General features: G+C 39.6%; 5 protein-coding genes and 4 non-coding genes across 9 annotated transcripts; 4 read left to right on the top strand and 5 right to left on the bottom strand.

The window, feature by feature from the left end:
- Positions 1-1,206: 1,206 nt before the first annotated feature.
- SJAG_04841 (CLASP family microtubule-associated protein) lies at positions 1,207-6,169 on the top strand. The gene is made up of 3 exons (XM_002175878.2): positions 1,207-1,546; positions 1,590-1,657; positions 1,713-6,169. The coding sequence occupies exons 1-3, from the start codon at positions 1,498-1,500 to the stop codon at positions 5,571-5,573; spliced, it is 3,978 nt and encodes a 1,325-aa protein (XP_002175914.1). The 5' UTR covers positions 1,207-1,497; the 3' UTR covers positions 5,574-6,169.
- Positions 3,970-7,245, bottom strand: SJAG_04840 (tryptophan-tRNA ligase Msw1). Its single transcript, XM_002175877.2, has 5 exons — positions 6,637-7,245; positions 6,501-6,581; positions 6,324-6,451; positions 6,166-6,287; positions 3,970-6,122 (listed from the first exon to the last, which is right to left on the bottom strand). The coding sequence occupies exons 1-5, from the start codon at positions 6,964-6,966 to the stop codon at positions 5,671-5,673; spliced, it is 1,113 nt and encodes a 370-aa protein (XP_002175913.2). The 5' UTR covers positions 6,967-7,245; the 3' UTR covers positions 3,970-5,670.
- SJAG_04839 (transcriptional repressor Sak1) lies at positions 7,244-9,732 on the top strand. Its single transcript, XM_002175876.2, has 2 exons — positions 7,244-8,478; positions 8,538-9,732. Exons 1-2 carry the CDS (start codon positions 7,342-7,344, stop codon positions 9,531-9,533), a joined length of 2,133 nt encoding a protein of 710 aa, XP_002175912.2. The 5' UTR covers positions 7,244-7,341; the 3' UTR covers positions 9,534-9,732.
- On the bottom strand, positions 9,606-10,558 carry SJAG_04838 (rRNA processing protein Fcf2; the record flags this gene model as incomplete). Its single annotated transcript, XM_002175875.1, has 3 exons — positions 9,606-9,649; positions 9,958-10,385; positions 10,452-10,558. The coding sequence occupies 3 exons, from the start codon at positions 10,556-10,558 to the stop codon at positions 9,606-9,608; spliced, it is 579 nt and encodes a 192-aa protein (XP_002175911.1).
- Positions 10,559-10,852: 294 nt separating this feature from the next.
- Positions 10,853-11,366, bottom strand: SJAG_04837 (TRAPP complex subunit Bet5; the record flags this gene model as incomplete). Its single annotated transcript, XM_002175874.1, has 2 exons — positions 10,853-11,289; positions 11,330-11,366. 2 exons carry the CDS (start codon positions 11,364-11,366, stop codon positions 10,853-10,855), a joined length of 474 nt encoding a protein of 157 aa, XP_002175910.1.
- A 1,327-nt stretch (positions 11,367-12,693) lies between these two features.
- Positions 12,694-12,762, bottom strand: SJAG_16153. The gene has a single exon. It is a non-coding gene; the product is annotated as a tRNA-Gly (tRNA).
- Positions 12,763-13,042: 280 nt separating this feature from the next.
- SJAG_16154 lies at positions 13,043-13,127 on the top strand. Its single transcript has one exon. It is a non-coding gene; the product is annotated as a tRNA-Ile (tRNA).
- Positions 13,128-13,365: 238 nt separating this feature from the next.
- SJAG_16155 lies at positions 13,366-13,458 on the bottom strand. Its single transcript has one exon. It is a non-coding gene; the product is annotated as a tRNA-Ser (tRNA).
- A 214-nt stretch (positions 13,459-13,672) lies between these two features.
- On the top strand, positions 13,673-13,769 carry SJAG_16156. The gene has a single exon (XR_845618.1). It is a non-coding gene; the product is annotated as a 5S ribosomal RNA (ribosomal RNA).

Here is a 13,769-nt window from a genome sequence, read left to right on the forward strand (position 1 = left end):
GTTTCAGCCAATCATACGTGCGCGGTTGGTACCGGTCTTCAAAATGACAGTATTAATACGTACATACAAAGACTAAATCGGGAATATCAGGAGACAAATGTGGGGTGGCAAGAGACGCGCTCAGGGGACGCGCAGAACACGCCGGTAAGCATCACGGTTGGAGGTGTGCTGACAGCACGGACCGCTGTTTTTCGTTTCCGGTAGGCGTGTTTTGTCAGTGACTGAACTGTTCTGGCCGTTTTCTGTATACTAATCTTCCGTCGTTTGGCATGAAGAAGGAAACGCTCGGCTCACACCATATGACAGTTTTGTCAAGTGCAAAAGCGGACACGATTGTCTCGCCAAAAATTTAAAGTTACCGCGAAAATACTAGACGAGCGAGAACGGATCCGAGAATCGAGTGGCAAACCCAGCACGTGGTTGGCGTTTCCTTTGTTTGATTGGATATGGCTTCTGTACTCTTCCTTGTGCGCGATGCTGGGGGTCCATCCAATCACTGCCGCGGTTTCGACGGAAGGACATGTCACTATTCAACTGCCGAGCAAGGACTCACACAGAAGTCAATGGAAGAAGATGTAGTGCACTGAAGCAATACCTGGTATGGTAAAGGGCGCTTGCGCACTGTAGCATCAATTCATCGTTGCGTTATGTATCTTAACACACTTTAACGCAGTTGTACTATTTCAGTGTGTGTGAGTCTGGTCCCTGCTGGGGTTTATATGCAGTTAGCACGCAGCCGAAAAGAATTCTCAAACAGGAAGTCGGTTCTGCCGGAATCAGATATCCTTGTTATACGGTGGGTAATGGAATGAAATAACTGCATCTGATTTAAACGTGTAATTCTAGCGACCTTCATTACGTGTGCGACTTCAAAAAACTGTATCCCACTTATTCACCAAAGAGTCATTTGTAATTATTGCGCTCAATGTCTGCCATTATGTTTTTTGCACAGAAGCGATGAGTATGTAAACCAATAAACAAAGTTATAAACATATAAATGAATTATTTCATGCTTATTTGGAAGTGTACTTTTTTTTATTTATTTGCGAACGTATATTACATTTAAAAATTAAATTACAAAAATTCTTAATAATATAAGTGTAAGATAAATACTATCATTATCATATACAATTACATAATGACGGAAAACGAAACCGTATAATAGTTAGCACAACATTTTTTGCAATTCCGTAAATCTTCTCCACACTCAATTAAATTATAACGCAGATAATGATTTCACTGTACACACCCCACAGTTAATGATTTCTATAACTTTTGAAAACAAAACGATAAACCCGACTAAGCCTCAAAAAACTCCTCAACATTCATTCAAATCATCGAGCGAAACCGGACTCGAACTCGACTCCCGTACACCAATTTACCGCTACGCCACCGGACCCCAAATAAAATTCTAGGGAATAAATAATAAGTACAACCTCTTACTCGTGATGCCTTTTTCAACGGTTGAGCGCAAACCATGAACGAAACGTACAGTTCATGGCGGAGAATGCGGTTTTGCATTTAATTCAACTTTTTAAGAATAATGGTACGTCGCAAATTCGGTCTCTCATGTTCTAACGATAAACCAGCCGCCGCGGAAGCTAGAATTCAGGGTTTGGATGCATTGCGTTCCTATTTAAACAAAAACAACATATCGGTAACTTTCGTAATTTCCCCAGCAAGAACCTTTGTTTACTAACAAATTATGATAGAGTGATCAAATTGGAGTATATATAAACTGTTTTCAGCTTGCTCTGGAAACGGTCAATCCTCTTCTTCTTCGTTCAGCCTTCGCTTGCTATGAAACTTTCTTAAAACGACTGCGTGCTCAGTTTCCCAATTGGGTTAAACACCATGTGTCACAGTTAAAAACTCTAGCGTTAGATCACATAGCATCGAAAGACCTCCGACGACGGGTTTTAAATGTACTGCTTGAGTTATGGCACATGAACCATACAGATGTCGAACAATCGATGCACCAAATACTTACAACAAACAAGAACCCGGATTCTCGTCTACACTGTTTGCATTGGTTTACGCTTGCACAAAAAAGCGGATTAAATGTTGATCTCAAGACATTGCGCCCTGCACTTATTCGTAATCTTAGTCATGCTGATCCACATTTACGTGAGGAGTCAAAGAACGTACTTATTTCATACTACAAGGGTACTACAAAACAGACTAGAGCATTACTGCAAAGGGATCTTTTGGACCACAATGTGCAAAAGGATCTTGTGTCAAGTATTGCGACCGAACTTGGGTTGGACTTGGCGTCAGGCTCAAATAACCAGAATGGCATTAATGACACACCCACAATGAAAGTGCTACTCCATACATATCCTACAGCTGAGCTTGAAAAACTGGAACCGCTTGGTACAAATTTTTCAAGACAATTGGACCAGGATTTTTCCCCCTATTACTCTGTTTTTGAAGGCAAGGAGACCGAACAAAACTGGTCTATCCGCCAAGAGATGATTACAAAGCTACGACGTTATTTACGTGGCAACGCACTTGACGATTTTCATAGTGAATTACTAAGCGTCGTCAGAAACCTTCGCAACGGTATTGTGGTTGGACTATCATCTTTAAGAACAACACTAAGCTACACGTCCGCACAGCTTTTAAAAGAATTAGCGATCCTTTTGAAAACCGAGATTGACTCTATGGTCGATATTTTTTTGCCAAATCTTCTGAAGGCATGTGCTCTCACCAAAAAAGTTATATCTCATGCTGCCAATGTCACATTTGCTACTATGATAGCACATTGTGGATCGCCCCAGAGGAATTTTATATTTATAATGCAGGCTTCACAGGATAAAAATGCGCAATTACGAATTTTCTCTGCAAATTGGGCGGACTTAATGCTCAATCTAAAAAAAGATGTAGGCCTAAATCTGGACCCTCAGCTTGCTTCCAAGAACTACGAAAAAATTGTGATCAAGGGGCTTTCCGATTCAAACTCTCAAGTTCGTGAGCTATATCGCAAACTTTTTTGGAAAGTAGTAGATGCGTTTCCATCCACGCAGTCAACAATGGAGGATAATTTATCGCCGACAATACTAAAGCAATTGGAGGCACTAAATTCTCGCAAATTGCCGCTTTCTTCTTCCTACCCAAATACATACAAGCGTGGAAACTTACGTCCCATATCCCTTCTTAAGAGTTCCGCAGTAAGGGAGCCTCTTCTAAAATCTAAGAAAGAGGAACACCCTTCTTATGCTACTGCCAACCAAAACGGAATTCGAAAATTGGGGTTGCCTCAACGTTCAGCTTCTAATCCCGAAAAGAAAAGGTCCACCTCGAAGGTTCCAGCAATCACACAACTCTCGTCTAACTTTAATCATAACTCTTCAGAGCGGACTGTAACTTTTCCTTCTAACGGTGCACAAAGAGTCCTGTCCTCCGGTGCTGTAAGCGGTAATCCGAACGGCACTAGGCAGAAACTATTGGATCTATTGGGTTCGGACATGGATAAGAAGCAATATGAAGGTGTGAAGCTCCTGCTTTCGAAATTTAACAGATCACAGCGTTCATTCTCTGTGGAGGTGCCTCGAAAAGAATATATTAGTCCTTACCTTGGGAAGCTTCTGCATAATGGTACTACATTGGCATATTCACTGCTGTTCACTCCGGAATCTTTAGAATGTCTTTTGCTATTGTTACCGGCGCAAACTGTAATGGCTCGTCTACTACTCGCAGTTCATGACAACACAGACTTAGCCCATGCATTCTCAGCACCCTGCTTACCGATGCTTAAAGAGAAACTTTCAAAAATACATGCTTTTCAAGATCTATACCAATTGTTAATGGACATATCCAATATGAGTGCTGTTCCAAAATTATTCCCTTATAAAACAGACCAAAAACGAATTATAATTTTTGGCTGTTTAACATGGTTACGCGAGATTTTCAATGAGGAAGTACTCTTAACCAAAAACCCAGAGTTTCTTAAAGAAGTATTCACAAATGTCTCCGTAAAAAATTGTGCAGTAAGCATTCTACCTATGGTAGCAAAAACCAAAACGACGTCCAGAAACTGGTTGCCTCTCAGCAGTTTACTCAAAGCTTTCAGTGATTATGATTCAACTATATATGAGGCAGTACGTTCCCAACTCGATGTAACCTCTAGCACAAAATTACTTGACTCTTGGAACACTAATGGGGGAGCAGAATGCACTGACGAACCAAGATCTCCATCTTCTTCTTTAAAACCCATTTCGAATACAGGTGCGTCCATTTTGTCTGAAGAAGGTCAAAATGCGACAACGGATGTTGCGTCAACCGAGAAACAGGAATTTACCAAGAAAGAAGGATTGAAGCCTGATCTTGACGTTGCAACTAATAGCGAGGCCATGCTTAGTAAATCTATTAAAGATGCTGGGCTAAAATCAAATGGGAATGCTAACGAAAACACTCCGGTTCTCTCCATTCAAGAAAAACTTGATTTGACATTCAATGAATTTAGTGCTTCTGAACTGCAAGAAGTATATAATCAAGATGCCGAATTAACAATGATTGCTCCTAACTTTAGGGTTGAAGATATACAAAAAGTAAACATTTTGCACTCACCCAAAACTGAGAGCGTTAATTTCGATGATTCTGATCTTGACGAAATTAAAAGTTCTGACGAGGGCAAAGATATATTACCATCTCTCGATAATCTATTATTGCCTGTCGATGTTGATGTTGCTCATACTGACTTGTCGAACGGAGAAAAGAAAAGCGAGCACAAAGTTACTCTGTCTAAGCAGGGATCACCTGCCCTAGACAGTGAAGACAGAATAAGCCCAATCCCATCAACGCCAATACCATTAGATGTTGATATTGCTCCCAACAAGTGGTTAAAGTTTCGCTTAGACAAAATGACAACCAGCACGCCTCTCTCCAAGTCTTGTTCTGAGGATCTATTGTATCAGCTTACTGTCGCATTTGAACGAAAGCAAGCGCCATCTCCGTTATTAAGACAGGTTCTAAAATTAGTCCAGAAACAACCAGAACTGACACTGAACAACATAAACTTTGCCTCAAGTTTGATGAACTATCTAAGTGATGAAAGCGTAACCGCCAACATTGCGGACATCTTGTTATTATTACGCGAGTATCTACTCGTAGCTTCAAAACAACTGCACTTTGACGCTTGCTCTATTGTTATATCTTCGTTACTGAAACGTGCAACAATATCTGAAGATGAAGATGCTGTTTCTATTGGAATTGAAGATAATGTCGTCATTGTTGGTCGCATCGCTAACCCGTTTAAAATTATCTTCTTTGTCAGGGAAAGGATTCTCGTAAAACCCAGTCCTTCTGAAAGGCATCTCGTTCTTTTGTTGCAATTACTTGCAGAAGGTGTTAAGCGTTTTGATTTCTTCTTATATCCCGAATGCAATACTGCGCTACAGTCCATCGTTTCCGCATTTATTGAGCACCCTAATCCTGCTGTTCGTAAAAACGTTTTCCAAATCTGCATTGCCATGAATACTGTTACAAAGTCGTTCGATAAAACATTTGAAGTTTTGAACACGCTTACCGAGGGGCAGCGTAACCTTATAATTCATTTTTCTAGTATCGTTTAGTACAGAGTCCATCTTGTTTTATCTTCGTTGTTTTATCCGTTTAATGTCACTTCTTATTTTTATTAATTGGTCATGATTAGTTGACAGTAAAGAAGCCTCAAAAACACAAGCCTAACATTTTCTTCAACTTCAAAAGCTCAGAGTTGGCAATAAACGTGGCCTGCTCTGCTCCCTCTTTGGCAACTGTGTTTAAGTAATCTATATCACCAAGATATCGTTGAAAGCGCTCTGATATCGGACCCAAACATTGCGTCACAGCTTCTGCAACAGTGGCTTTAAGTTCAACGTGTGATGCATCAGCAAAGGAAGAGCTCAGGCTTGTAATGTCTTTGCCAGTCGTCGCGGAGAGAATGGCCAAAAGATTGCTGATACCAGGACGATTTATTCTGTCGTAAGTAATACCACTTATAGAATCAGTCAGTGCTCGACTGATTTTACGTGCTATTATTGATGCCGTATCCGTCAGTAATATATAATTCTCTGTATTGTCATCGGACTTTGACATTTTTTTCGTGGGTCTTCTTAATGCCATTATAGAGGAGTAATAATCTTTTCATTATTGTTAGCACACAAAGTTAAGAAAAGAACTTACTTAATATGGGTTGGGGTGGGTTCAGTACAGGTTTTTTTAGTATGTTGTTGATGGAGTTAGCAATTGTTCGCGTTAATTCGAGATGCTGAACCTGATCTTTTCCAATAGGAACATGGGTGCCACTTGCTGTATTAGCTATGCAGTAAAAAAAAACTCACCGATACAGAATAATATCTGCTGCCTGTAAAACCGGATAGGCAAACAGCCCTAACTTTAATCTTCCACTAGTTGCTTCATCCAAGTTTAAAAAAGATGCAAAATCCGTCTCACGGAATTGGGTTTTAGACTCATATGTCAGCCAGAAATCCATTGTAATTCTATTCCAATATTCTTACCTTCCACTGAGTCATTCTGTTTAAAGATCCCATAGAAGTGTTGCATGCGAGAAGCCACATAAACTCACAGTGTTGTGGAACCTTTGTATTCCGTTAGTTTAGAAAAAACCTTCAGACCATGTCAATGCTATCATACATCGCTTTGGATAAACAAAATGCTTTTCTTTGGGTCTATGCCTATAGCTAATAGCATTGCGAGCATTTCAAGACGCCGTCGTCTCAAAAGTTTTGCACTAACTGGTACCGTCAATGCATGCAAATCTGCCACGAAGAACAATTTCTGATTTTGCCCTTTAAATGCACAACGTTCATTCGTTCGTTGCTTTCGTAACGTAGACTCATTCTGTATATCGAGCCACTGTTTAAGAGAACCAAAATAGTTACCAATGTGAGGAATTCCCGTTGGTTGAATTCCAGATACAATACGAGGTAAAACAGCTGCCGGAAGATGACGAGTAGGCATCATTAATAACAAGTTACTCAATAGAACCGAATGTTAAAACACAAATGTTCAACTGTACAGAATAATATGTAAATTTATCCGAAAAATTACTAGCAGGTTTGTAAGGAACCATGGGCCTTACATATTCGACAAGATCTGGTCAAAGAAAGGCAAACAACTTCAAAACCAGCCCCCAATTTAGTGGAAAGAATATACAGCTTCAGGTATTTAAGCAAACATTATATTTTAATTTCATAAATAACAACTTCTTTACTTCATTACCTTTAATATATCATATAAAGCTGTTCTTATTTACGTTTGATCGCTTAAAAAAACATCACTACACTACGTTAACATGCCCCACCACCAATCCACCTGCACAGCGCACTCAGTGCAGGGATGATCCTTACCATGGAGCCTTTGGAAGCCCGGTTTGCCATTGCTCGAGAGGAGGACTTCAGTGAAGCTCTCAGGTTTAGTGGCGACTCTGAACAGGAAAGCGAACTTCGTAGACTAGCTGTGGAATATGATGATTTTAGTCTTGATGAACTTGCGAAAAAATTGCGGCTGCATCACTCCGTTGCTAATGCTGAAAAGCAACGTCAGATTTTCGGATTTTGTTGGTTGAAGCGAAACTGTGAGGCACAAGCAGACGCTGCAGTACAGCGGAATCATATTTACGCTCAATACGTTGATTCTTGCAATGCCCTGCGGACGAAACCCCTAAATCCGGCGTCTTTTGGCAAACTCGTACGCTTGTTGTTTCCAGCTATAAAGACAAGACGTCTTGGAACACGTGGGCATAGTAAGTATCACTATTGTGGCATCCGGCTTCGAGGAGAATGCTTTCGGCGAGTTAAAAAAAACGGAAGTGGAAGCCCTCAAAGCGGTATAGTCCATCAGTCTGGAATTGATTCTACACTGATGCAGTCGAAAAATGTGCCTTCCCCGCCAATAATTAACTCAGCTTCAAACTTATCCCTGTCCATAAATCCATCTGTTGATACAGCCGCATTAGACGTCTCAACACAAGAGCGTTTCGTCACAGAAACTGGTAATCATAATGCTTCTCATTCTTCGTTGACTGATTCGCACGGTGGTACTACGCATTCACAATCATCTCATCCACAATCCCACAGTCCTCGCTCTACTCTCCCATCTATTTCCACTGATCCCTCTCTCATTTCCCCTGTTGCCTTTGATTCAATCCGTTACGTCCCCTGTCTTCATCTTGCATTTATCCCTCCTCACCGGCTCCCCTGGATTCCTAATTTGAACATCAAGGCCTTCACCCTCCCTCCGTTGAATGTACAGCTCCCAGAGCCCTATAACAATGAAGATGCTAAACGTGCTTTGTCCACGGTGTATGCAGCCCATTGCACTACATTAATCGAGTCAGTCCGGTTTATGCATTTAAAACAGTTTCTCTCCCAAATTGCTAGCTTTCCATCAACACTTTCTTCTCCGTTGCTCACACTACTTAGTGCCCCGGAACTTGGTCCGTGGATTGAACAAGCTGATATAGTGATGTATCGGGTAATGAACTTGTCGCAATAGCTAATTGAACTTTTGGTTGGATGTACTAACACACATAGGAAATTATACGTCTCCTCTTCCCTATGACTTTACAAGTTGTTCCACCTCCAGTGCTTGTATTACTTCGCCATCTAGCGGCTAATTTGGAAAGTCATGTTTCTTCCATTTATGCATCGCATTCTAATTCTTTGAGACAAGCTAAAGTTATGACGGCTACTGTTTTTGGAACGCTCCTCTCTCGCTTGCTTCGTGTAAATGATACCGCACATGCAGCGGCTCGCTTTTTGGCCAACCCTGCTGATCGTCAATTGATCTGCGGCGATTGGAATCGCTTTATTGACGTGCAATACATAGTGTATCGAGAACTTTCAGGAGGTCATAAGGACGCAATTTCAGCAATCGATGAGTGGTACAGAATTTTATCCAGCTACAACACTTGCGAAGACGGTATACCTAAGACAAAGGAAGGCGAAGTAGGGAATGGCAACTATTCCGTAAATCGTGTGGAGCTACGGCAAATTGATGGTGTGTTGGATCGAATGGCTGACTTCTTCCTTGAACTGCCTTCTCGATTCCCTTCATGCAGTCCCAAACTGTTCCTGTTGAATTTAAGCGCCCTGCTTACAGGAATATTGCGTGAAATTACGGTATCTGGGGGCGAGGCGTTTGGTGCCTTATGGGTTATACGCTGTTGGATTGATGAGTACGTCACATGGGTTGCTGAGATTGGAGGTTATCTAGAGGACGACCGTGATCATGTCAATATCCAGAATACTAATGTTCATGGAAACATTATGGAGTCCGCACTAAACATTGCTTTAGACTCGGGCTCTTCATTAAATGGAAATGTCCAGGCTGGTACTCAAAATGTTCCGGCAAATCTTATGGCTAGCATGGTTATGAACAACGTCCAGTCTGCGGAGCGTTCAAACTCTCAAACGTTTCCCCACATGACTCTACATCCAGAGTTACACCCTGGAAAGGAAGCTTTAATAGATCAATATCGGTCGAAGAAAGATGAAGAATACATGAGTATTGTGTTCGACGGACCTTAAGGGATAGCTTTGCTTCCCGTGTGCATATAGAATGTATAAAGTACGAATTTATATTTCTCATTACTTCCGTTTTCATCCATACTTGTTCATAGTCATGCAGAGGATAAACTTCTTAACTACGAACAATTTTTAATTTGCGTACGAGTGTGTATTGATGTAGTCAATTAGCAAATATGAAACAGAAAGGTAACCAAAAAAGACGTTAAAACGACATTTACTAGAAATGCAAAAATAGTACAAAAACGCAATAGCAAACACATAGTTAATGACCCCGCAAACATCTAATTGGAAATCATTTACATGGAAAACAAAAGCTTGAAGAGAGATGACATTTTTTACTTCATTTTTTTGTTTTTCTTTTGTTTTCTCCTGCCACTCATTTTTTCTTTTTGAATATCAAGATACTTCTTCTTATAATATTTACGTCTTTCAGTATCATTGAGCACTTCATCCAGTATAGTCTCCTTGCGCTCAGCCCGTGTGTATCTGTTGCTTACAAAGTCAAAAGGTCCATCCACAATACGGCCCATTTGGAAATACTTAGGCAATGAAGTCGATGTGTCACGACGATAATGTCTTTTGGGGTCCAAAACATTACGCATTTTCAACAATTGGATGTCTCTTTTGACTGATTCTGTAAGTTCTCCAGCGGGCATTTCGAACCAATCAGAGCCAGCGGTATCTCTTATACCTTTCTTCTTCTGGCCATCAGCAATGTTTTTGTTGAAAGACGTTTGAAGTTCTGTCTCGCTTTGAATTTCAACGGCAATTGCATCTTGTTTTAACTCTGGAGTTTCCTTATACTGAAAGTACGAAGGAAGCTGTACAGTACTCGGAATTATTTTTGGAAGACTATTCCGATAAGAGTCAGCATAGTAAACTTTAGATAGAAAAAAAAAAAAAAAAATTCAAACTTACGTTGCAACAGCATTATTGGAAGGATTAATCACATCATTCTCATCCGCGGTTTGAGCATTTAGTTTGTATTCTCTCAACAACTGAGGAATCACGGCAAGTCCCTCCATTCCCAAACACAATCGAGATCAGGACGTTTTACGTGGTGAACTTCAGAACTCGGTGGCTTTTGAGTAAGCCGCGGATTTACCGAAAAGCGGTCACGTGCCATTAAGGTTGATAACCTTAATGGCAATACTCATAAAGGTAGCACCTGAATGTTTGGTAATTGATACATAACTTGTGTTTTATAAAGAATATGAGCAACCGAAAGCTTTATTCATTTCCACTTGCTTTCGCATGCATAACGTCTTATTTAAAACAACTGATCTGTTAGCACTTACAAAACCTAATATATCCCTTTCTTACCTTAGTGTGCGAACAAATCGATCTAGAGTTGCATCAAACAATCGATTTTGTATACGGACACTGAAATCTTTGCTTTTGCCAGAGTAAAGTGGATACTTTGCAACAAATTCAACGTAAAGCGTAGCATACACCTGGTGCAACACGTAAACCAAATTTTCAACGTTTGGGCTTGTTAATAAAGCCATGCGAATATTGGAAGGTGTTTCGTAAAAATGAAGTTTGTACTTTGATGTTGAATATGAAAGAAATTCCTCGGAGTTTCCAGCAACCTTCTTTACCATGTTTCGAAGACTGAAAACGACACCGAAGACTAATTTCTCTTCGTCATTGTTAGTGCTCCTCGATTTTTCTTTGCTGGAATCATTTGAAACGGCTGATGACGAATCAGAAAAAACATCAATTTGATTCCATTTTTGTCGATAAATACATTCACCTGCCACGTTAGATGATTCCCACGGTTATTTAAACCATACAGTGCCTATCAAATATATAAAAACCGTAAATGGTCATCAAGGAAAGCTGTTCCAAAAGTTGAATGCCGATATCAGTGGTGGTGAGAAGGAATTAGTCTCATAACTCCCTAGTGTCTACAAACACATGTCATTCATTAATCCCAATTAACAACTTCAAATTTTTAACCAGCAATTAGTAAGGAAACCACAAATAAACCTAAACTGAATATCAATGCGCATCGAATTGAATTTATGTGTTTCTGCAATCTGTTAGCACTGAAAGTGATCAATTATCAATAGTTAAGATATTTATGCATTAGTAGTGCCTAATAATGTTTTTATTTATGTCCAAGGATTGTCCAAAAAAAAAAATTCTGTTTATAAAATTAGAACTCATTAAGTCTTTTACGTAAGGCTCGTTGTATCAATAAATGGCTTACGATTTCAAAATGGGTCAAGGAAATGCCTATTGGGTTTTATATATACGTATATTAAAACGTTACTAAACAAACATACCAACAGAAAACACTACATTTGTAGTCTATACAATTAATTTGCCAATTCCACCAGATACTAATTAACACTTTCATATCAAAGGAAAACAACAAAAAAAAAACGATACATATACAAAAGTGTAATCACCCCCTCAAAGACAATCTGAAATATTTTAGCGGAAAACAAAGACGTTTTCATGATAATTTATTAATAATGTTATCTCCAAAACTAAATTTAAGCTTCCAATAAAACACGTAAAACAACAGCACAAAAAATCGATCCCGCCAGGGCATGAATCAGGCTAAAATACAACTGCACCGTAGTCAAGCGCCTTAACCATTGGGCACGAGACCTTAACATTCGAGTACATGAAGTTGAGTAATAAGAGAGTTTCTTTCATAGAATGCTCGCAAAATTTTGGCATGTTTCGTCTTTCAGAGAGCATTTAATAATACTACTTAAAATATCGCTCGAGTATTTGGAATCCCGTTCATAAATCATGCAAACGTGCATTGAATGAACGCTCAAGAGGATTATTTGAAACAACAGTTATTAATAGCTAATCTAAAGCTTGTAGCAACATTTTGATAAAATAGGTATCTCTGTTGGTGACAAGGTAATGTAAGGTCTTATAACAAGTGAACTAAGTACAATTTCTATGTACTGAAGAGTAAAAGAAGAAAAAAAAGAATGTAGTGACTTAATATAAAATCTCCAGCCAAGCAAGTCCCGTGTGCTCAATCGGTTTAGAGCGTCTGACTCTTACGCAGATCAATCAGAAGGTTGCGAGTTCGAGTCTCGCCATGGAGGGCCTTTTCTTTTTCCACTGCTCAATAGGACATGGGAGTAAAGATGAATAACCTGTCACTGAACTACAAAATGTAAGCTTATGCTTTGGCCGGGAATCGAACCCGGGTGATTCGATGGCAACGAATCATTATACCACTAAACCACAAAGCCTATTACGATGGTGTGTGTCCTATGTCAGTTACAGCCTGCAAGTACTTGTTCAGTACGTTCATGGCAGGATAAACGATAAGACAAAGATTCTAACACTCTTCTGTTATGTACTATATAGAGATCATTGATAAGTATATTTACTTAAGAACGTACTATTATATCTATCGTTTTTTAATTGTCAACATATGACACTTCCAATTTCAATACTTTCCATAACTTATTATGTTTATACGTCAAATATACCTAATATAGTTCATTTCGGTCTCTTGGTTAACTTGCGGTCGCATGATGTAGTCGGTATCATGTCGATCTAATAGCTTTAGCTGTGAGTCGAATGTCGCCGGTTCGAGCCCGGCTGTGACCATTTTGGTCATAATTTGAAAAGTTGACTAATTTGAAAGTTGACTAATGAAAGTCGCATTAACATTAGCATGTTCCATGCTACTACCTACAATGTGATTGTCACTCTAGTTTTAGAATTCTTAGCACAGACTAAACTTTTGGAATTTTTGAATTGCATTGCAGTAAAGCAAATGCTTAGCACACAAAAAAAAAAGAAAAAAGAAGCGTACAAGACGAAATAAGTAAGCGGTGATATGTTCAGGTCGTACTGGGAATCGAACCCAGGTCTCAGGAAATTTTCCTGCTCAGCGCGAGCATCAAATCCTACGTGCTAACCATTACACCATACAACCACTATGGCTAGGTGTATAGAGATATAACCCACATAAAATATTGAACAGAATGAAAGTGAACCTCGTTTCTTTTTCAATTTTGAAGAAATATGAGCCTTTGCTCTGTTAGTCGTACACTAGTGCCCAAACGCAACAACACCGAGATATTAAGTGTAGTCGAAACTTGGTATAAGGGTTTTTTAACAGTATATAAAAAATTTTTTAAAAACCATCTACGGCCACACCTAGGCGAAAACACCAGTTCCCGTCCGATCACTGCAGTTAAGCGTCTGAGGGCTCGTTAGTACTGCGGTTGGAGACAACGCGGGAAT

This window comes from Schizosaccharomyces japonicus, assembly GCF_000149845.2.
Source record: "Schizosaccharomyces japonicus yFS275 unplaced genomic scaffold supercont5.2, whole genome shotgun sequence".
In the NCBI taxonomy this organism is placed as follows: Eukaryota; Fungi; Ascomycota; class Schizosaccharomycetes; order Schizosaccharomycetales; family Schizosaccharomycetaceae; genus Schizosaccharomyces; species Schizosaccharomyces japonicus.

Excerpts from the sequence above, each read along its gene's own strand:
- SJAG_04841 (XM_002175878.2), top strand. The coding sequence starts at position 1,498 with ATGGCGGAGAATGCGGTTTTGCATTTAATTCAACTTTTTAAGAATAAT. Across the intron at positions 1,547-1,589 it reads TCAACTTTTTAAGAATAATG|CCGCCGCGGAAGCTAGAATT; the intron begins GTACGTCGCAAA and ends ACGATAAACCAG. Across the intron at positions 1,658-1,712 it reads TAAACAAAAACAACATATCG|AGTGATCAAATTGGAGTATA; the intron begins GTAACTTTCGTA and ends AAATTATGATAG.
- SJAG_04840 (XM_002175877.2), bottom strand. The coding sequence starts at position 6,966 with ATGATGCCTACTCGTCATCTTCCGGCAGCTGTTTTACCTCGTATTGTA. Across the intron at positions 6,452-6,500 it reads ACAGAATGACTCAGTGGAAG|TCTAAAACCCAATTCCGTGA; the intron begins GTAAGAATATTG and ends CTGACATATGAG. Across the intron at positions 6,288-6,323 it reads GCAGATATTATTCTGTATCG|TGGCACCCATGTTCCTATTG; the intron begins GTGAGTTTTTTT and ends TAATACAGCAAG.
- SJAG_04839 (XM_002175876.2), top strand. The coding sequence starts at position 7,342 with ATGATCCTTACCATGGAGCCTTTGGAAGCCCGGTTTGCCATTGCTCGA. Across the intron at positions 8,479-8,537 it reads CTGATATAGTGATGTATCGG|GAAATTATACGTCTCCTCTT; the intron begins GTAATGAACTTG and ends TAACACACATAG.